Source organism: Hippopotamus amphibius, chromosome 2, assembly GCF_030028045.1.
Source record: "Hippopotamus amphibius kiboko isolate mHipAmp2 chromosome 2, mHipAmp2.hap2, whole genome shotgun sequence".
Lineage (NCBI taxonomy): Eukaryota > Metazoa > Chordata > Mammalia > Artiodactyla > Hippopotamidae > Hippopotamus > Hippopotamus amphibius.
Window position 1 is genome coordinate 97196122 of NC_080187.1, and position 23409 is coordinate 97219530.

The 23409-nt window shown below is 45.5% G+C and overlaps 1 protein-coding gene across 3 annotated transcripts in view; it reads right to left on the bottom strand.

Annotated features, from left to right (window-relative positions):
• RCL1 (RNA terminal phosphate cyclase like 1) overlaps nucleotides 1–23409 on the bottom strand; it is a 95170-nt gene that overhangs the window by 25861 nt on the left and 45900 nt on the right. For 2 of the 3 annotated variants that reach the window (XR_009051314.1, XR_009051315.1), the window contains exon 8: nucleotides 19904–20007. Coding sequence is in view for 1 of the 3 variants with exons in the window: in XM_057721636.1 (XP_057577619.1) it covers nucleotides 10775–10925; nucleotides 19904–20007 (255 nt within the window). In the remaining 2 variants the exon portion in view is untranslated. Of the gene's footprint in view, nucleotides 1–10120; nucleotides 10926–19903; nucleotides 20008–23409 lie in introns of those variants that run through there. The other variant, XM_057721636.1, reaches the window with a different exon arrangement.

Here is a 23409-nt window from a genome sequence, read left to right on the forward strand (position 1 = left end):
CCCAGTATCCATCTTCTTGTCTTTTGGCGCCAGAAGCAATACTTTCTTTGGGGAACCACCTCCCCCACTCTCAGTGCACACGGTTTGGGAGTGTGACTCCCACATGGCTTGACACCACCTGGCTGTAGGAACTGGCGTGTCACCCAGGCGTGGCCAATAAGAGCAGCCAACCCCTCTGGCTATAGGAAGTGATTTCTGGTTGGGCAAAGGACCCAAATCAATTTCATGGTGCTCAACTCTTTGGGGACATTGTTGGGAGTTGTCAGGGAGACTCTTTCTGTTGGGGCTGCTGAAAGGATACGATATAAGCCAAGAACTGACAGCCTCTTGCCACCATCAGTGAGAAGACCCTACTGGAGAATGAAACAGGAGAAAGAACAGAGTCATGGAGCGAAAGTACTGGGTTTTGGTGACGTCATTCAAGACCATGGATCCAGCTAAACCCAAAGTGAGATACTTCCCTGGACTTTATCTTTCAATGATTAATACATTCCCGTTTTTTGCTTAAATCTATTTGTTTTCAGTCCCTTACATTAAAAATAAAAATAAAAACAAAATAAACAAATAAATAAATATCCTGACTAACATAACTTCCAAGGGGTATGCCTGGGCAGCAAAGACGATTTGCCGAGATGTATAAAGCTGGGATGCTACCTCTAGCATTCTCCTTTTCTACCCTTTTCTCACAGGAATTATTTCTGTTATTTCTTCAACTCTAAATACTGGACAAATATTTAAGAATACCCATTTGAAAAGGCACAGAGGTATGACCTGCTAGAGACACATGCATGCCATGGTTCAGAGCTAAGGGAACCAAAAGATTCGTGTTCATGTTCCAGTTTCCCCACTAACTGTGTGAACTTGTCTCACAGCTTCTTTAAACTGAAACATATGTGCCTGTGAGGAAGAAATGAGATAACGTTCGTGGAAGGGTTTTGAAATCCATAAAGGAGTGACCATTGTGAGTCAAGGAAATCTGAACACTTGCCACCTTGGAAGGCTGCTACTTTGTGGAAGACAACATCCTTAGGGAAGAAAGCAGCACTTTCCTTATCTCATTGCAAGGAGGCTGAGCTTGGAAACATTTTCGTATCAGAAGATCGTGATGCCAAGTGGAACTTCACCTCTTTGAATGATGATTGGGAATAGCTTAATAACTGAACTGACCTCCAGTCTTCCCTCTGCTCCTCTCTCCTAACCTCCCCCTCCCCCAGACACAAGCAGACAGCCAAGGTTTGTGCCAAGACATTCAAACATTCCAGGACATTCCAGAATAATCACATGACCAAGATAGGTAACCAACAGGAGATTACTACGGGGGAGAAAATAATTACATACACTATACAGTCATTTCAACCTTTTTAAGAAAGCGTGAGGACCTCTTTTAAATATCTAAAATCTTCACAGACACACCTGTTTCTACATGATAGAATTTGTCGATTGAGAAAGTACTTCATGGAGTAAGTATGAATTCAGTGCTGCTTTAAAATGAATTTGTATATTATTCATAACAGCGGTCGTTTTTAACGTTTGGAAAGTGGTATTAGGCGTTTGGTGCTCGGTACCCTCAGTTCAGGGGCAAACAGATGACACAAGCAGGACAGCCCCTGAGGGGCTGACCTGCTGCAGTTCTCCCGGAAGCCCCTCCTTGCTGTGCCAAGGCTGTTTTCTTGCCATCATTATATAAGGCACTCACCACTTACTCCCTCCATCAGAGGTTTGGTGGTTTTCCACTCCCTTTTGCACTCTTCGTCCTCAGGTGGGTGGACAGGAGTTCAAGTTTCCTTTGTTGTTTCCTAACCTGGGCTCTGACTGAACCTTTGCTGCTATGTCCGCTTCTGAACTCCCAAAAGACAAAACTCAGAAATGCAAAGAGTATCCTCTCAGGTTGTCAAGAGCTGCAAAAGCTTTTCCTTGACATACAGCATCAACAGCTTTAAAAAACACCCACTTAAGTTCTACATTTTAAAGAAGACACTCAGAGAGTATCCAGGCAAGCTGTTTTCTGGAGAGCCCATCAGCAGAGGAGCAGGGCCGGTATGGGCTTTTTTTAAATGCAATGTATCTTTCAAAATGCCCATTTAAAAAGCCCAATCCAGGCTTCCTAGGTGGCGCAGTGGTTAAGAATCCGCCTGCCAATGCAGAGGTCACGGGTTTGATCCCAGCTCCAGGAAGATCCCACATGCCGCGGAGCAACTAAGCCCGTGTGCCAAAAAAATAAATTAAAAAAAAAAAAAAGCCCAATCCCTCTCCCCATTCCCAGGTCCACTGCCTTGAGGACCCTGTCTTCACCTCTTGGTGACAGCTGCTGGCAAGTGGTGCCCAGGTCAGAGTTCTGAAAATCCAGGTGTTTGGGGATTCAGGCTTGGCCTAACATTATGGCCAACCATTTCTCCACGGTGCTTCCTCCCCAAGGTTTCTCCCTGACCTATTACCAAGACGTGGGTTAAGCCTCCACAAGGCTCTGGTCCTCTCCCTGGACCCCCAGAACTTCTACACACATCTTCTGACCCCTTCTTGCTGAGAGCTCAAGTGGGTTCTATTGCCATGTTAAGGCTCTGAGCCAAGAAGGAAAGAACAATCCGTGTGACTCTCAGGAAACCGGGGACATTGTGATTTATCACATGACGCACAAAAAAATCCCAACCTAGCCACATACTGACCCCTGTAATTCCCAGAAGCCCAGACAAGACGGGAAGATGGTATGGGACTGGGTGGGGCCCGTGATTCGAAGCTTGTGTGTGGGTATGTGTTATAAGGTGAGGGCAAGGGTTAGCCACCGGTTTCCCTACAACTGCTCGGCTTCTTATAAATACTCCAATCACAAACGGAAGAGTTTGTTTTTTCCTAAAAAACCCTACTAGACCAAGTACCCCCAAAGTATGATCTGCAGCATAAGAGCACTACATGTAATACTTGCGGGGGTGGGAGTAGGTTATGGAAAGTCCTATGCTCACGTCCGTTTGAAAAGCAGTAGATGAACCAAAGGATTTCAGCTGCAGGACTGCTCGGAGCTCCTGCTGTCAGCGCACGTTGGGACCGCCACACCTGGGCTAGAGACTGCAGCAGTCCACACCTCTATGAGGTGCTTTTCAGGGAAAGCACCCCATGGTGATGGTGTGCCACAGAACATGCGCTGGGAAGCACTGCAGCAGACCAACCGTGGTCTAATTTGGGGGTGAAGCATGGTGCTCTGACCCAGAATCCTGAAGGGAGGTAAGGTACAGGTAAGCCACTTAGGTGGCATCATATGCAGGCCTTGGACTTGAGATTCCTCTCCATCCATGACACTTCCTTCCACAGCCCCCAGCCACATCACAAGTAAGTTACGTGTGTGTGTGTGTGCACGTGTGTGTGTGTGTGTTTCTTTAAGGAAAGGTGCAGAGGCGTGGGACCACGGGAATACGTGATCTTTATCTGCCTTGGAGTTGACGGAAAATCACAAGAGTTGTACCTGAGAGTCTTAATATAAGTAAACATATACACACAGAAACAAGTATATAACTATAAAAACAAAATGGTGCAAATTATATGGATATAAGAGAAATACCTATCGTGCTCCCATCCTAATGCCTGTCATCACTTATATATGTCTTCAACGCTCTTCCAGGAGTAGCTTTTACGTGGTTGTCACTGCCATCATTTTAATTCTTGTACTCTTGGCAATGGAAAAAAAAATCCTGATCTTCCTCCCCCCTCCTGAATCTGTCTTTCCAGGGGTTGTGAAAGACAGAACCATGATGGAAAGCATCAATGGACACTGCCCGGGGACCCCTTCTTTTCTTTAGGCCGACCCCCTACCCTTCCTCCCAGTCCACAACCCACATGGTGCTCCCACACCCAGCTGGTCACTGCCACTTCTCCTCCCCGTTATCATCCTGGGTATGCTCCCCATTCTAGCCCAAGAACACCCCTGGCCAAAATGATAAACTTTTGCCCCGTGTCCATATTAACTTTAGCCTTCTGGATATAACAATCTTGCCTTTGTCAGGCAACATGTGTTGAACTGAATTCATCCCTGTCCACCCAGTTCTATTCCACAATCCTACAAGAATTTGGATGGTGAAAGATGGTGGCGGGCAGCCAGTATTGTAGGAAACCCTTTCAAGAATATTCAGGGAATTAGGTAATGCAGTCTACAGTGGACAAGTTCGTTTCTGCCTTGCCCGCGTCCATTCTCTTCCTTGTAAAAGCATTCACATTCTCCTTTGGGAATCACTTTTCCTGTTCCTCTCAGTCCACACAATTTGGGTGAGGCTGACATTCCTACCACTCCAGGGATGGGAACAGGACCCAGACCTGGTCAATCAAAGCATTCTGGAGTCAACAGAGGGAGATGCAGCTCTGGCGGATTTTTTTTTAAATACTGGGTAGAGAGAATCTCTCTGTCCATGAGGGTTGCCGAGAGAATTGAATATTAAAGAGAATGCCTGCTGGAGAAGAGAGAGACACTGAAACAGAACTGGGAGATGGGAGACAGCTGAATGGTGATGACATGCAGTTGCTTACACGGTAGTCGTAGGCTACACTGTGGCCTGAGGACAGCGGAGCGCCTCAGTTTGGTTTGGTGGACACAGTAGCTCTGGGCTCTGACAGCCCTGAGGCAGCCTGCCTGCTCACTTCACCCTGTGAGTCCTGCTGGAACGTGGAACACGGCAAACTTCACAGAGATGCCTGCAGGCCCATCTGTCATGGGGCAGTTTGACCCCAACCTGTGAACAGGTGCCATATCTTGCCTCTGGTCTTCTGGCTGAGTCCATGCAAGTACCAGATGTAAAGATAAACCCTATGACTCATGGAGACATTAACCTGTTAGGAAAAGACTGCTTTGAATCCTCATCAGGAGTTTAACAGCCAAAAGGAATCCTAAGCATTTAATACATAACCATCACATTTAATAAATCCTGTCAACAGCAGGGTGGATGGCAGCTATCTCCCACTTTACGGATGAGGTGGAGGATGTGCCTGATGCCACGTGTCCACCAACTCAGCTAAGATGCAAACACAGGTCTCATTCCTAAGCCTGTGTCACTTCCACAGGCTCTAGTGAAACTCAAGAAACCAAAAGCTTTCCTCACAAATGACTGAACTGATCTTTTTTTAAAATAAAGGCTTTCAAAAACAACTTTAAAATCATAGCCACACTAAACTTTAAAAGATCAACCCGCTCCACTCCATGATAGGTTAACTTGGAGGAGAATTAAGCAACAACGGAGTGTGTGACGTGTGAAGAAAGGGGAGGCACCCAGGGGTGTATGAGAACGTACAGTGTGCGGTACCCTGTTGGGGCGGGTCCCTCAGGAACTGCTGAGGCGCTGAGATTGCAGAGGTGGCTCAGGGACAGGGGAGGGCTTACAAGGTTTTACTTCCTAGGCCTCTTATGACAGCGTCACCAAACCACACATATTAAAATGTAGCCACACGCCACATTTCTGAAAGGCTCTTTATAACTTTGCCTTTTAAATTGCTTAGCTGACCAGCAACCCATTTAATATAGGATGAGCAATGATTCCTTGCAATCACTGCATGTGCTCGGTAATACCTATGAAGAAAGAAACTCTCACCTCTATCGTTCTCAACAGTTTAAGTTTGGAAATGTTTCATTTTGTGGATATTTAATTATTTTTGCTCTCTCTTTTTTTTTTCTCATAATTTGGAGCCATATTATTATTATTTTTTTTGCAAGCCTTTCCATTGCTTCTTCAAAGCTTACAGATCTTAGGCACAATGCCTTTAATTGCCTAACAGGTAACAGCAGAGAGGTGGAAAGAGCGTGGAGGGAGAGGAGAATGCAGGAAGAATGCGAGGCAAGTACACTCAGCATTTGAAACAGCCTGAGGTCAACTGTCATGACCTGAAATTGGATCCCTCCAAGCAGCAAGCCAGGCACCATTTTGAAATATGCAGTCCCCACCAATATCTTCCCTTGAAGACTATAAAGAGATGTCTTCAGCAATGTCCTAGCATCCACAGATATAGCAGGAACAGGCAACTGCCTCTAACATTCCCCCTCCTTTAGGGCAGCATCTATGCCCAAGACGAGACCAGTTACCCAAATGGCCACTGATAAGCCCAGCAGCAGGCCCAACCCTCATGGCCGCAGTAACAAGGTATTCACAGAGTAGACAAGTGAACTCGCCACGTGTGTCACTGCAGGTCTGGTTCATTTTAGTCTCTGATTTCTATAACTTCACCTACCTTCATTAGTTTGAACATACAATTGCCCAAATCACAGCAGAAATTATTAACAAATTAATCTGAAATTTTTAGAAATAAAGCTCTTTAAGAGGGATGCGAATGGGGAAGAAACACACAGAGTGTCCTGAGACCTCACAAACATCTCTATGTTTAAAATAAAAATACTCATGCCAACTAACCTACCTGCCACCCCAAGTAAACACGTATGATGATGGGGGAGGAGTGGAGGAGGCAATGGTGGGCATCTTTCTGGGTTTTGGGCACATCTCACACAGCCACCCTGATTTCCCAGAGGAAACTCACATGTTGGGGAGGTGAATTATTTATCCCATCACAGCGGGTTAGTAGCTGAACTGGGCCAGGAAGCAAGCTGGGCCATTCACCTCCCGAGATCACCATCACCTCCCCTGCAACTCAACAGAAGGGTGTCAGTAGAGCAGGACCCACATCCAGAACCACCAGTATCATAAGAACCAGGATGAGAGGAAGTGGCCCATGTGTCAAAAAACTCTGCCCTGGTCCATCCACAGGTGCTGACCCAAGGCCTGTGCCTCGGGCATGGGGTCAGGCTATCTGACCGTTAAGGGCCAAATGAGACACGGAATTAGAGGAGCCCCAGACCCAGGCAGCCCCCGACAAAATGACAGCTTTTATTTGCTTGAATAAAAGAGTGATGTGGCTTGGCCTCTGAAAGACGCCAAACACCAATAAACTGTCCCACTCAAATGGCTTCTTCTTCTTCTTCTCTTTTTTAAAAAAATATTTATTTGGCTGCACCAGGTCTTAGTTGCAGAATACAGGATCCTCAGTTACAGCACACAGGATCTTTAGTTGCGGCATGTGAACTCTTAGTTGCAACGTGTGGGGTCTAGTTCCCCGACCAGGGATCAAACCCTGCATTGGGAGCGCAGAGTCTTAGCCACTGGACCACCAGGGAAGTCCCTAAAATGGCTTCTTAGACCTAGCCAACGAGCGTATAGAAAGGCCCAGCTTGCCTGATGACATTCCCATTCACTATTAGTCACTTCTAAAGAACAGGCCAGGTCAGTCTAAATGTGGCAAGTCTGACTCAGTGCAAGTTACTTCTCCTCCACTCTGGAGTCAGGTGAGGAACAATGGAGGTCCAGGCTGGGCACACGGCCTGTGGTACTACTTTCCCAGCCCACACAGACAGGCTACAGTTGCCCACTGGCACATCCACACATCTCCAACAAAAACCAACAGGCAAAGTCAATGGAACCCCACCTTCTCATCCTCCCACCATGACCAATAAATAGCCTGGAAAAATCCACTTCTGCAGCCTGCCTTTGTTTCATCAGCTCACCCAGGTGAATCCCACCCCTACCTTGGACACGGCCAAAATTGATGTCATCCCTTCGTTCCCTGGTGTTCCCTTTTCTCCATCTACCTTCAACTGTGTCCACTTCCACAGGCCTCCTCTATTCCAGTCTGCTACTTCCTCCCTGCCTTTTAACACCGTCAACTCTTCCATTGGGTCACCATGAAACTAACTGCCAGCACTGGCCTTACCTAGGAGCCTCCCAACACAGAAGACCTAGTGGAATGGCCACTTCACTTTCGCTGTAGAGTGACAGTGAGAGGACAGGCACTATGATGCAACCTATGTTTTGGGGTTTTTTGGTTGGGTCTGCAATCAAGTGATGTCCTTCAACACTTTCTATCAGAAAAGGTTAAAACAAACAAACCAACCAGGAGGTTCAGCTACCCTCTGAGGGCGATGTGGATTTCAGCAGCGCCTCCTACTGCTCTTTCCCCATGAAGCACGTCATGTTGCAATACCCTAGCTTCCTCTGACCCTTATCAACTGTCTTGATGAATATGGTAAATGATCATGATGGAGGGAGGCTGGCTGGTGTTCACACAGAAGGATCGTGAAAGACAGAAGCAGGGCCTGGTACATGGCAGGAAGGCAAAGGTCATGATTCTGCCATGAACCCCAAAAAGTCACAGATGTATGTATCTGCCTTTAAAAAAAAAAAATCACAGCCTCACTGAACTCAGAGTGTCTGCCTCTGTTAGCAGAGAGGAGCAGACAGGTCAAGAGAGAAGGCCAAGCCCAAAATACTGGAATCTCACATCAAACAACACCGGGGGCAGCTAAACCAACCAGGAGATAAGCTAAGTACAAGGCAGAGAATGCAGGAGCGGAATGTCACTAAGACGCACCAGCAAATTCTGCCCAAGGAGTGCTGTTGCTTCCCTTGGGCACCTGAAAAGCAGCTGGCAGCAGGATGTTTACATAAATACTAAATCTGTCTTCCTACTGACAATAGCATCACCACTACCACTCCAGAAGCAGCTATGCCAGATGAGGGCTGGAAACCACCAGACACTTTCGTGTTTACAGCAGATAGGGGCACACATCCCTTCTACTGCTTGCAGTGACCTGCGTGGAGTCTATATGCCATCCTAAACTGACCAACAGTACCATTTCCAGAGCTAGTCCCAGGGGTCCCTAGTTCTATAACTGAGCATAGGCAGATCTAGGTTCAAACATTAGTAGCAGTAAATAAAACTGCAGTATGTGTGGTAGGCAGAATTTTCAGATGCCCAAGAGTCCTGGTCCCTGGCTATTCAAACACTAACCTGGGTACTGCTGTGATCAGATGACCTTAAGATACGGAGATTACCCTGGTATCACAAGAAGTCAGATTCAAAGCACGAGAAGGATTCAACGCACTGTTGCTGGCTTGAAGATGGAGGGAACCAAGTTACAAAGAATGCAGGCAGCCTCTGCAAGCTGAGAGCTGTCCTGAGCTAACAGCCAGCCAGAAACAGGGACTCCAGTCCTACAACCTGAATTCTGCCATCAACTTGAATACGATTAGAAGCATATTCTTGCCCAGAGCCTAGCTTGGCTGACACCTTGACATTAGCCTTGTGAAGCCCTAACCAGAGAGCCCAAGCAAGCCTACCAAGACCTCTGACCTACAGAACTGTGAGATGATAAATGGTATGGTTTTCACCTGATAAATTTATGGTAATGTGTTACGCAGCAACAGAAATGTAATACAGTATGTAGAGCTCTCAGTAAGAAGAGAGCCATGGTTCAAAATGGCCCGACCTTCTTCAGTGTTAGCCCTCCACCTCTGCATCTTCCCACGCTCCCAGACAGAAGAGCACAGACTCCCTCTGGACTCCTTTTACTGCAAAAGAAAAGGGTACCAAGAGACCTGGGGAGGTACACACCTTTCCTTCCTTCAAAAGCTCACCCTAGGTGGAAAATCCCACTTGGAATCCTAACAGAAAGAACCAGATATTTCCCCTTTCACCAACTCTGACCCCCACACACACCACATGTAGCTTCTGTTAGCTGCAGGCACAACTGCCACAGGCTCTGAGTGTTCCTGCACATTCTCGCTGGGCAGCCCTTTACCCCGGCCCTTTCTCATCACGTGTTCATAGCACGCAGTCTTGAGGCGTGAAGTGATGTCCCCGTCTGGTACAAAGAGCAGGCCTGCTGTAAGAGGAGGAGTCCCCACGTGTGCATGTTTCTTGGCTGTGATGCAAACCCCTGGCGTACGTGGCACTGTGGAGGGGTTCCTGCAGCCCCTCCACATCGCCCCTGTGGGACCTGGGGGGAAAAGACGCCAATACAAACATGAAGCTCACACTGCTTGCTGTGCTCTGAGTAATAAAGTTCTTTGTCTCTGACCTGAGATTTTCATGTCTCCTGCGAGCATCCATGAAACAGTAACAATCTAACTGATTAGCTTGCAAGTAGGATAAAATTCCAGACTCTGACACGATGACACTTAGATCTTTTAAATCAGGAGATCTACTATCTTTACGTTATCAATTTCAAAGGAACAACATTCCCTTTTTGAATTTTTCTGGTGGAGATAATAAAATCTACATCACTGGGCTATTGTGGGAATAAAATGAGAAAACGCACAGCACACCTGAGATACAGAAACATCCAATAACTTTAGTTAGATCCCTGCTCTCCCTAGTCACTCATCCCCCTAAAATCTACATACAATGAATAAGATGGGGAGCAGTATGTCTCCAAGACAGCAGTCCATTCAGAAGACAAGGGATAAAATAGTCTAACGCACCAATTTCCAACGTTTGCATAACACTGCACTGCTCATAAAGGGCTCCCCCCACTCCCATACTGTATCGCTTAATCCCTACACAAAAATCAAGGTTCAGAGAGGTTGGTCCTTGCAGAACAAGCAGTAACAAACGCCACAGGTCTGGAAGATAGCCATATGGCAGAAGCCCGGGGATGTGGGCTGAGGAAACACCGCTGAAACGCAGCTGTGATGTTGTTCTAACAGCATGACTGTGTCCTGAAGGCACACTCTTCATCCAGGTAAGCCAAGGGAGCGCCCATCGTGACTGGGCCTCCTGAGGAAGTGTCTGCCCTGGAGAAATGGCTGGAAACCACAAGATAGAGAGACGTCTTTTATTCGGATATCCTGATTGTTTTTAAATGGAAAATTTTAAAAGTCCTTAATATAAGAGGCCGTCCTGTCCTGGATGAATTTGGTCCCTTTGTTTCGTTGGCAGCTTCTGCTTTGTCTAGAGGCCACGGGGCCTTTCACCTTGGTCACTTGAGAGTCTTGCTGAGGTTGGAGAAGCCAACACCAACACACGTCATCAGCACTTTATCCCCTCCCTTCAGTTCTTCACCACATGGCTTGGTTTCAATTTTAAACATAATCTGGAAAAAGCTCTTCAAATGCCGCAAAAATTCTATCCTAAAAAATAAAAATTAAAATTAAAAAAGGGAGGGAGAAATGAAAGAGGAATTTGGTTTTTTAAAAATTCTTCTCCGACCTAGAACAGAAGCTTTTAATTTCCCAGATCAGGAGCAATGATTGAAATTAAGAACTTCTCATCAAAGCTGATTAAACAGCATTTATTTACAGCCTGCCAGATTTCAAAGATGATTTTAGACAGCTTGCAGAGATGCACACAAGACAAATTAAAGAAAGAAAGAAAGAAAAAGGTTAGAGGTCAGTCCTACACGCGCATTAGAGTGGACATGAATACGGCATTAATCTTTAAGAGGCTCATGCAGAGAGAAAGAGACAGGAGCTTTAATGAGTCAGTATCATGAGGTTAAAACAAGCAGTGACTGCTGCTGATGCTAAAAGAGAGAAGTCTCTCTCCATTGTTCAATCTCGACAGCCCTTTCATTCACTCAACAAATATCTACTGAGTGCCTAACTAGGTGCCAGGCTCTGTTCTTGGTGCTGGAGATACTGCAGTCAACCAAAAATCCCGTCTCTCATGAAGCTTTCAATCTAGTGGAGCAGACAAGTTAAACATTCTTGAAAAATACATATGTATACTTCCTCCATAGTCAGAAATTTAAATAAACAAGGTAGATGAAAAGGAGATGTACGTATAAAATATCTGTGTGTATACGGCAGAAGGCAATACTAAATAAGGAAGGCAAGTGTGGCCAGGGAAGCGCGCACAGGAAACGTGGAGAGAAGTTTCAAGGGGCTCTCTCTTGTCATCTCCCTTAAGACAGAGCAATGGCTTCACCCCAACAGTACCCTGGGAACAGCAATTCCACGCAAGGACCATGGTACGGGTATGTAGGCTTCTACTGGCCTGAGCTAGCAGATTCAGCATCACCCTAGCTGGACCATAGGACTCACCTGGAGAGTTCATTAAACAAGCAGATTCCTGAAGATTTCAATCAACTGGCAACTGGTGGAGAGGAAGTGTCCATGTGGAAGAGCCCAGAATCGCAGGCCACACGTCCCCTCCTCACCCCTTACCAGGCCCTGTCTCCCCAGTGCACAGGGACCAGAACCATCCCTGGTGATTCTTACCAGCCCAGTCTGGGAAACACTGGTTTAGTTAAGAACAGATGATCTGCACATCTTTAATGAAGTAGTTTAGCAACCTTGTTGTGCTGCCTCCCAGTCAAACACCCAAACAGTTCTCCACCAAGAATGGACATGGAATCACCCAAGGAGCTTTCAAAATACTGATTCTGACATGCAGGTCAATAGAACAGAACTGAGAGTCAAGAAATGAGCCCACACATGTACGGTCAACTGATTTCCAAAACGGTGTCAAGATAATCAATGAGGAAAGAATAATCTCAACAAATGGTGTTGTAACAACGTCACACACAAAAGAGTGAAGCTGGACCCTTTCCTCACATCACACAAAAATTAACCCAAAATGGATCAAAGACCTGCATTTAAGAGTGAAAGCTATGAAACTCACAGAAGAAAACATAGGAGTAAATCTTCATGGTCCTGGGTTAAGTAAGATTTCTTAGATACAGCATCAAAAGCAAAGTAATAAAAGAAAAAACAGATAAATTGAACTTCATCAAAATTAAAATCTTTTCTGGACACTATCAAGAAAGTGGAAAGACATCCCCCAGAATGGGAGAAAATATCTACAAATCATTTATCTGATAAGGGTCTGGTATCTAGAACATATAAAGAACTCATACAACTCAATAATAATAACCTAATTTTAAAATGATCAAAGGATCTGAACAGACATCTCTCTAAAGGAGATATGCATATAGCAATAACCACGTGAAAAGATACTCAACATCATTAGTTACTAGGGAAACGCAAATCAAAACCAACAGAAAGGCTACCATCAAAAAAAAAAAAAGACAATAACAAAAGTGTGGGTGAGGATGTGGAGAAACTGGAACCCTCAAACACTGCTGGTAGAAATGTAAAATGCTACCACCACTGTGGAAAAGTCTGGCAGTTCCTCAAAATGTTAAACAAGGAGTTAGCTACCATATGATGCAGCAATTCCACCCTAAGGTATATACATAAGAAAAATGAAAACATACATCCACACAAAACGTGTACACACATGTTCACGACAGCATTATTCATAACAGTCAAAAAGTACAAACAACTCAAATGGCCATCAACTGATGACTGGATAAACAAAGACGGTATACCTGTACAATGGAATATTATTCAGCCATAAAAAGGAACGAAGTACTAATACATGCTACAATACGGATGAAGTCTGAAAACATTTTGCTTAATGAAACAAGCCACTCACCAAGAACCACATATGTGTTTGAGTCTATATGAATCGGACAGAACAGGCAAATCTATTACAGTGACAGAAAGCAGACTAGGGGTCACCTAGGGCTGGGGGCAGTGAGAGGAATCAGGAACAACTGTGAAGGGGAAAGAGGGTTTCTTTCCAGGGTGCTGGAAATATTCTGAAATTAGACTGTGGTTACATTTATACGACTTTGTGAATACACTAAAAACCCACTGAACTGCATACCTTAAATAGGGATACATTCTCACAGTATCTATCAAACTAAGTATTGATAGAAAGCCTACTGCAGCACACCTTCCACCTTCTCTTGTCTCTTTGTCCTAGGTAATCTAGTCAAAGGAGGAAAAAGGCAAAAAGGGGAAAAGCAAGCCTGAACAATTCCACATCCTGTCTGCCTGAGACGGGCAGAGATGGAACAGTAACTAGCCTGGAGTGTAGAGGTCCTGGTGATGGCTGCATGTTCACAGAAAAATTCCTCACCTCTTTGCTCTCTCTTCCACCTTGGATCGTGCCACTTCATCTCCATCTTTAAAATAATGTCCCGTTTGCCACTTATTCTATGAAGCCTTCTCTAGCCATTACCCCTCTGGGTTTCCATAGGATTCCTGGCTCTGCTTATGGAATCGAACGAAATGCTCACGTACAGCTGCCTCACAACTGCCCCTCCCCCGTCTTGATACATTACGTAAGCACCTCCAGGACAATGACCTTAACACAACATACCTGCTAGGCACTATATACAAGGCACTCAGGCATGGGGCACCCAAAACAACTTGGGAGTTAGGGTTTAGGGATACTCTGGAGAAATGACTTCAACATTCTTAGCAATGAAGGGAAGTCACTTCTTCCCCTGCTGGCTTTCCCATTTTACTAACCAATTGAAAATTTCAGGTTTTTGCTCTCTGTCCCAGCCTCACCATCTCCCCAACCCTGCCCTAGGAAAGTAAGAAAACAAACACATCAAACCCACAGATAGACAGTCTCACATCCGTGGGCAAAGCTTCCAGCTTCCAGCAACATCTCACCCCCTCGTCTGCATTCGAAGGAGGAAACAGCCTGCTCTCCCTGCTGCCTCGGTGCTCGTACAGGCCCGAGGCACGCTCTGCTCCCAGAGCCTCCCCAGCCTCCTTCATACTTCACCCTGAATCGTTCAACTGTGCTAGAAAAACCAGACACCCTCCCCGGCTGGCAGAATTCCTAAGAGGCCGCAGCCTGCTTCTGATCTCGTGAAGAAAGAAGGGAGAAACACAGGCGTGAGGGTGCAGGCCTGTGGAGCGGCAGCTCTGAGGTATTTGTAGCCTTTGGAATCGTTAGAAAAAGCAACGTCAGTTCCACTTTTTACGTCATGTTCTGACAACCCTTTGGCCCGCCTGAGGGAGACTGGGTCAGGACTGGATGAAGGCACATTTCATGGTGCCTGTCCACCTCCGGCCCCACGCTCCCCAAGTCTCCTGTGGCTGGGGCAGCGAAAAGCAACCCTGCTCAGGAGCCGAGAAATAACCTCAGACGATGTGAAATCCTAACCATCTCCTTAAGAAAATGAAAACCACACAGAATAAACATGCCCATATCTATATGCAGCAGAACAAAGTCACATTCGGGGCCGGTTCACCTCCTTCTCCACAGCCCCACAGCTCTGCACGGCCAGTCACATGCTGGCCCCGCGCGGCACTGCCCCTCTTTCTTTCTCTTCCAAACACCATACAGTAGACCCATACTTTCCGGACACAATCCCCCAGCCGCAGAGCCAGGTCCCAAAGAGGCACCCCCGGGAGATAGAGGGCAGCTCTGCTCCTCTACAGATAACCCCCGCACAGTGTGACTGGCAGCTTTCCACACGAACCATTTTAGGCAGCTGGGACGATGCAACCCCTGTGCGAAGGATTTAACGCCTGACTTACAGAAGTATCTGCAGAGAGCTTCCCCTCCAGAACAAAGTGATTTATCTTAAAAAAAGAAAAGAAAACACAAAAAACCACCACCACCCTACTTTTCATGAACGCTTCCAGTCCACCTGACAGGCATATTTCAGAGAATCCTGGAGCACAGAGGTAATTTTTCCTGTGTATTTTCCAAGAGCGGGTTGTTCCCACGACCACTGCTGGTCAACAGGTGAAGGCCACTGGTCATCGGCCCGCTGGATCCCAACTGCCTGGAACTTGCCAGGGTGCCCAGCCCTGCCCCTTCAAGTACAGCCCCTCAAACCAAGTCCCCCTCTGAAGCCCGCTGGAGTGTGGTGGTGAGAGGGATCACGGGTGGGCTCTCTTTGGCGGCTCCACAACACAAACCATGATCGAGGGTCCCGCCCCCTGCTCCACCAAGCCACTTGGACACTGGGGTCACCTACCTCTCAGAGTTGCCCTGCAAGTTGAGGGGATGGAAGATCTGGGGCTGGGAAGAGAATCTGCTTCAGGGGGCCCCTGCAGTCACTACACGGCATCTTTCACATATATTGGTGGTATTTTTTCTGCCAAAGAGCTGTTTTCCCAAAGACCAGCTGACCTCTGCTCCAGGAATAAAGTTATTAAATGCCATTATAAAGGCAGCAGGAAACAGAGAGCCAGGCTGGCTGCACTCTCAGGAGACATGGGTCCCAGGCCAAGTTCAGCCAAGACCTCACTATGAGCAGGTGACTGACCTCTTTTTCACCTGAAAAGTAAGGGCATCACTTGTTTTACCATATGCCAAATATGTTCTGCAGCCCAAAGAGCATAATAAAGGTGACAGGGCTCTGCAGCATGTAAAACCACTTCCCAGATGTAAGGTAGCGTGTGCTGTGCTGGCTCCCAGAGAGGAGGGAGGCAACTCAACCCAAAGAGCAGCAGGCTCGGCCAGCAGGTCCCAGATTTCCTGTGCATCATCTCATTGATCTTCACATCGCTGTGCTACACAATGGGGGAGCCAACAACCCCGACGGGTCAGTGTTTGACAAGGACACTGGGCTCTTGCTCCCCAGCACTTCACAAAGAGTGCAAAGCAGTCATTTATTAAAACCAGAATAAGACAAAGTGACATGGTTTATTTGAGACTTCCAGTGAAAGGCAGATCATTTTACGACAATTTGAAAGGAGGACTCTGAGAAGATACAGCAACGGCACCCTGGGCTCAGGCAGGAAGGTGCCTGCAGTCCAATAACAAGTATGAAACCCCAGCTCTTACTAAAGAGCACAGTGGATCAGGGAAGCATGGACTCTGGACAAGACATCAGAGTCCGAACCCCAGTCGCTGACTGTGTGACCCTCGGCACGTGACTCGACCTCTCCGTGTCTCAATTCCCTCACCAGTAAAATGGAGTGTATAATAGTACCTGCCTTTATCACTTTATCACCCTTGTGGGGTTATCATGAAACTTGAATTAGTTCGTATTTGTAAAGTGCTTAAAACAACATCTGGCCAACAGTGAACTCTGTTAATTGTTGTTAAATAAACATCCACTTAGAGAATTCTTGGAAACAGTAAATAAGATGTGTGTAGTTTGTTTAGTAATGTGACTGCAGGAAGCTAGTTATAAATTTAAAAATTAGTGGATACAGATTTAGAGATAGCTGAGCAGACAATTTACAGCTGACTTTAGGCCTGAGATCACCCAAAGCAAGTTTACCAGGTCTCCTGGTGTTCAAAGTGACCTTAAGAGGAGGCTGGACTTCCCTGTGCATCCAAGAGCTCCACCAGGCACACCCCACTGCTGGGAGCACTAAGTACTCAACCTTGTTTAAGCCTCGCTTCACCTCCACAAGCCCATGACGTCAGGACCACTCACCTTCTCTATGGACGAGACGGACGCTCAGAGATGCCCAGGACCTTGTCCATGGTCTGCCAATACTACAATGTAGAGCCAGAACTGGAATCCAGTTAAGCTGGACTCCAATACCTGTGCACTGGCAGAACATAGAAAGCTAGAAAGCTCTGGTCACTGCAGTCTCCGATCATAAACAATTTCTCTCTTTTTTTTTTTTTGGAGATGTATTTGAATCTTTTTATTGTGGTATGATAGAATATAACACTTGCCATTTTAATCATTTCATAAACAATTTCTGAAAGGGTTAATTAAGACACTCATTGAATATATAATCCTACTTTCAAACTATAAATCATCGCCAAACTGTAAAATTAAGCTCTTTGAGGGGAAAGTAGAACCACTATCACTCACTGTAAACCACCTAAAACTCAGCAAATTGAAAAGAAACAGATTCTCCACATACCAGCATATTATCTAATACTATTTTATTCTACTGAAAAAAAAATCTCTCTAGCCTTCCCAAAGAATTTCACACATATAGACTTACTTTGTCAAGCAACACAGAACACCATTACCAGCCACATCCTGCAGTAAGACAGAGAGAAGAGGAAAGGGGAAAAATAGAAAGACCCTTATTTTCCAGAAAGGGTTTGAAAGCAACACTGCTAGAAAAAACTATCCTGCTTAAGCCCAGCGCTCTGTAAATAGACATTTTAAAAGCTATTTATACAAATCAAAACGTGCAAACTGCCAGAAAAAATACATTTCTTTAAACCAAGGAAGGTCTTGCTTCTGGTTTTCTTTAGAAACCTGAGGTTACAGAAACCAGATTTTTATAATTTGAACTGCACATAAAAGTAAGTGTGATATTGTGGTCTCCAAAGCTCTTGAATCCAAGCAGGATAAGCTGTTGCCTTACCACGCTCACCCTGACTGTGGATTCTGTCCTTTTCACCCTAACTGTACGCAAGCACACGATGATAACTTTGCCTGTCCTGAAGCATATTTCTTCCCACCTTTGCCCTCCATCACTTTGGGCTTCTGGAGCTTTCCACAATCATTAAGGGCAAGAAGGATCCCAAACAGATACAGCTTTCAAAAAGAGACTGGACTCCCTCCCCCTCCTTATGCCAGCTTACCGAAAGAAGGGAGACCACCCTTTCAAAGCCCCTGGCTGCCCCTCTTGCAGGAAGCCCTGGGGGGCAGGTAACCCAGAGGAAGACTGTCCTGCAAGCCTCAGCCCCAGGACTCAAAACACAAAATTTTGCAATTTGTCCCACTCCTGTAAAGCTCCACTCAGAGCAGAGCACTTTGTTTTCCCAGGAGATGTGTAATTTTAGGCAAGGCTTCTAGAAGACAAGACACTGCAATTAATGTTTGGTGAGGGGGTGTGTCAAGGACACAGGAACTTTTAAAAATGTCCAGTCCACATCTTGACCACCTCCACAGAGTTTGCTGACTTAAAAAGATTATACAAGGCCCTGTAGCCAAACTGAAAAAAAAAAAAATCTCTAAAAGCAAAAGCAAAAAAAAAAAGTGTCAAGGAAAAATAAAAATATACATTCCATTTTTCACTTAACATTCTGCCAAACCCCATGCCCCAAGACCACACACGTTTCTAGACACCGCCTCACGCTGTGTGAGCGGCCAGGCCTTCTGCTGCCCTGAAGCCGAGGCTGGGAAGGCAGCAGCAATGAGACCAGCTGAGAGGCTGAAGGGGGCTGCGGTGGTCACACAGCTGTCAGCCACTTCCAGCAAACTCTCACTGGGAAGCCAATCTCTGCGCTTAGGGTGCTGTGCTCCCAGCCTTCACCACCTCTACTACGAAGCCTCTCTCGGCAATGTGGATTCCTGATGTCGGCATGCCTTTTAGGATGACTCAACTTCAGGTTTCCCTTTCCTGTGAAATACTTTATACAAGCTGTCGGGAGATAATGTGGTCTTCACCAGTTTCCTGCTTATCAGTCTTCCCATGCCGTTAACAGAGTGTATTCTCTTCCATTTCCTTGTACCAAAATGCCTTCCACCACCAACGTACAGGGGAAAAAAAAAAAAAAAAAAGCCTCCAAAAGAATCACCTGGTCCCTATGCCCCCAACACCATGGTCCAATGGGGCACTGCCCCCTCTGCAGTGCCCCCCCCTTTCTCAATGTGATGGCACCACCATTCTTCAGTTATCACAGTACTGTACCTTTCAGATATACAGCATCGGTACCATGATAACCGAAAAAGGACAGTTCAGTCTCATATCTACCTGAATACTTCCTTGCACCCAAGGCCCACCCCGCCAGCTTCCCACCCACAGGTGGCCACAGAATGATCTTCAAGCACACAGACACATGTACACTAATGTCAGTGCTCAAAAGGCTGTTCACAGCAATCTCATTTACTAAAAACAGGAATGCTTCTTTCTGAGGATCTGCTCTTTTTGGAAAATGCCTGCTTTAATATCCCAGCAGTCAACTTCTGATAACATCCCACAGCCTCAAACTCACCTCTGCATTTCCCTCCTAGTCCAGTGGTGTTACTATGAACTTCGCCTCTTGGACAAAAAGGCAGTCCTTTTTGCTACTGCTAGGGAAAAGGCTGGTTTTTAAAAACTAACAATAAAACCTAAGCTATACTAGAAGCCAGAGTTTACCTCCAAAATGGAAACAAGATCTAAAGCACAGACAGAATTGTCCAATATATACCACATAGTTTTAATGACATGGGAATGACAGATGGGAAGGAAGAAACTGCAGGAAAGAAAGGAAGGCAAAATCCCTGTTAAACACCACACGAAAGCGACAACCTCCAGCTCATTTAATGATCCGTACAACCAGGTATTCACAGGTTAGGGCTCAGTACAACACTTTCGCCATTTTGTGTGACTGGAGGATTACACTGGACAGCACAGGAGGTTGAAAGAAAACAACTCACGTGTAGGGAGAGAGCGGTCCGAGCAGGACTTTGGAAACGTCCTGCTGTCCAAGGGTCATGAGTAATAGAGCCAGGCTTTGGTTGGTCGAGTCCACACATCCACCCTGTAAACACAAACACTTTAAAGGTTAATCATTGTACCAACAAGATAATGGAAAACCAAAAGAGAAAAAAAAAGAGAGAAACAAAAAAAAACAATCACAAATGCCCAGAGTATCAGAACCACAGAAGAGCAGACTGCAAAGTTCAAGCAATAATAAATCAGAGTAAGTGTCTCTTAAAGAGTTATCCTCATATCAACTAACTGTAGGGGGTTAAACTAACAGTTAATCAAAACAATTGTAAGAGCTGAGACTATCAGAATGAATAGACATTTAAGCTTACTGAGGTATATCTAGTGAAAAATGAAACTTTCCCTTGGTAATCAAAGCCACAGCAGGACATGCACAAGCAAAAAAGCATAATCATTTATAGGCAAGGCACTGTTAACTACCAAGGGTCAAGTGAATGACGTTTCTACTTATTTGTCACAGAACACCCATAGCTAATCTGACACGAGATGACCTTTCCCTTTCAAGGGTCTTACCTACAACACTTATTCAATTACATTTGGAAACTGCCTGCCATCTCACATTAGATTCCTCTCTTTTGCTCTTCCTGTGTGCCTTAGAACTGGAGAACTGTTCAGATCAGATCCCTCCATTCTTCTTATTATGCATTATTTTCCCTGTTCTTCCAAATCAATAAGCAGAACTGAATTCTTTTCAAAAACTTCCTCCTGAAGTACACCTGCTCTGGTTGCCTTTCTTCTTTCATTCTTGAATTTCTCAGCCACTTCAGCCATTTTGCTTATACCTGACGCATGCATCACTGCTGCTTCCATGTGTGCCTTAAAGAAAGTCTTTATTTCAGATCATTCTCTCCGGAGTAACTTTATTTAAAACAATTTAAACTCACATCATACAGTGAAAGCAGGAAGATCCTGAAGGTTATATATTTTGCACGTCACCATTAAGAAATCCAGTCTCTAACCACGGCACCTCACTGTTCAAGGTAGACTCTCCCAGACTTTGAACAGGATAGGTGGTCGCCCACTGCTGCTGATGTGGATACACCTCTCTTTTTTTTAATGTTTTATTTATTTATTTATTTATTTATTTATTTATTTATTTATTTATTTATTTATTTATTTATTTATGGCTGTGTTGGATCTTTGTTGCTGTGTGAGGGCTTTCTCTAGTTGTGGTGAGCAGGAGATACTCTTTGTTGTGCTGCATGGGCTTCTCAGTGTGTTGGCTTCTCGTTGTGGAGCATGGGCTAGGCTCGCGGGCTTCAGTAGCTGCAGCAAGTGGGCTCAGTACTTGTGGCACATAGGCTTAGTTACTCTGCGTCATGTGGGATATTCCCGGACCAGGGCTGGAACCCATGTTCCCTGCATTGGCAGGCGGATTCTTAACCACTGTGCCACCAGGGAAGTCTCCTCTCTCCTTTTTTAATGCATGTAGGGTAGGGAATAAATCAATTCTCAGATGCAGGCACACACTCTGTGCGGTTAGACTTCATTTAAGACAATGGAGTAGGAAAATCAGGAGTTGGATCCTACTGCCAGCCTTTATAAAAATCTATTGCTCTTCCTAACCTACCTGAGTTAATAAAGGACAATATTTATCTCATTTAGCAAATTTAAGGACACGAAGAGTTACAGTAAATATATTCCCATCAAAAGAAAAACCTGACCCATGGAGAACATAAGGACCAATAAAATTATTTCTGTTTTACAGAACTTGCTCCTTTTCATAAGACTACCCAAAATCAAACTGTTCTCTTCAGTCTCAGCTTCCTATCAACAGGTTGCTATTCTGACATTCTCAATTGATTTGTATTATGTACTGGACCAATATTTTACTGCGATAAATATCTTAGGATCTGTGTACATGATGCCACAGTGGGAGTGGTAGGGCTACCCTGGCAGCAGAGGATACAATCCTTGTGCAAAGTAGCTTCAATCTCACTACAGAGATATGAGCAGGAACCAGTAATGACTCAAGGTGAAGACGAAGCTATGCAGCAGCTGGGGGCTGTGGGCACCAGGACTGCCAAGGTGGTGAGGGAGAGGCTGGCATTCCCCTGGCACCAGAGGGAGGCTTGGGGAGGCAGGGACTTAAGCTGGCCTTGGAGCAATGAGCAGGGTTTGGAGAGAGAGGGAGGAAGGGCAGCAGAATAGGGAAAATCAACCCAGGGCCAGCGAGAAAGAGCCAGGAGGCCAGCCTGAAAGAGGCTGCATGCTCTCTGCAGAGAAGTATGAGGAACTGCAGGGACAAGGCAGAGTAGGTGGACAGAGGTAGGGCTTTTCTAACTGGGTCACGGGTTTTGACTTTATCCTGGGAAAGTGAGAAGCTGGTGAAGGTCTCCAAGCACAGGAGTAACAAGATCAGATCCCTGTTTTAGGGAGAGATTTAAACTGAAGAGGATGTTGGAGAGGATGTGGAAAGGATTTCCCCTCTGCAAGCAGGGAGAGCCAGTACCTATAATCAGGGGAGGGGGAGGTGGAGGTGGGAGGAGGGTAGGAGATGGAGGCAGAAAGAAGGATAGGAAAGGGCAGTCTGGAACAGAATCAAGAGGGCTTGGTAACTGATGAGACATAAATGGAACAAGAGGAATTAGATCAGAGGATTAAAACTTTGGGAAAAATAAACGGTAGCAAAGGGGATGGATTTTTATTACTTATTTAAACCATGTCTCATCACAGACATAAAGAATTATTATAAAAACACGATACATTTTCATCCTTTAGCAATTAAAGATCACAGACACACACAAAAGAAGGTTTTTTTAATGACTTAAAAAACTCAGTCCAGCCACAATTAAATGGTTTAAAGTAGAACTTAACTAGAGTAAAGAAAAAATAAAATAAAATAACCTAATTCAGATTGCATGTGTTCTCTTAGGGACTGGCAGACTGTGCTTTCACCCTGAGGCTTATGATCTGCCATTTACGGGGATATAAAGCCCACATTCCAGCTGTGCCTGTGGGCTCCCACTGGGCTATTCTGTAAGGGGATATAGCCAATTCCCCCAGGTCCACTGGAGAGAGAGGGATGTGTCCCCACAGTCAGCAAAAGGGCCTGCCAGCCACCTCAGGACCAAGGCAGGGAAACCTGCGCCCGTCAACAGGCTGAGGGACCCACGTGTCTTCCGCAGTCTTTCCTCACAAATATCTACATGACACACTTCCTGAACTAAGTAACTGGCAGGGCAACCTCTTGGTCATTTACTCCCAAATTTCAGTCACTACCCATCTTTCAAAAAAAAGAAAACAAATCACTCAATTTAGCATCAAAAGCTGATGGCCAGATCTTGACTGGACAATAATTATGAGAAGGTACTTCCTCACTCAGAGGGATTTCTTGTGATGGAATATTTCCTTCCTCCACTATTTCCTAGCTGAATGGTGAGGAGAGGGAATGGAGGCCCCTCCTGAGAACACAATTATAGGTTCTTTGTCT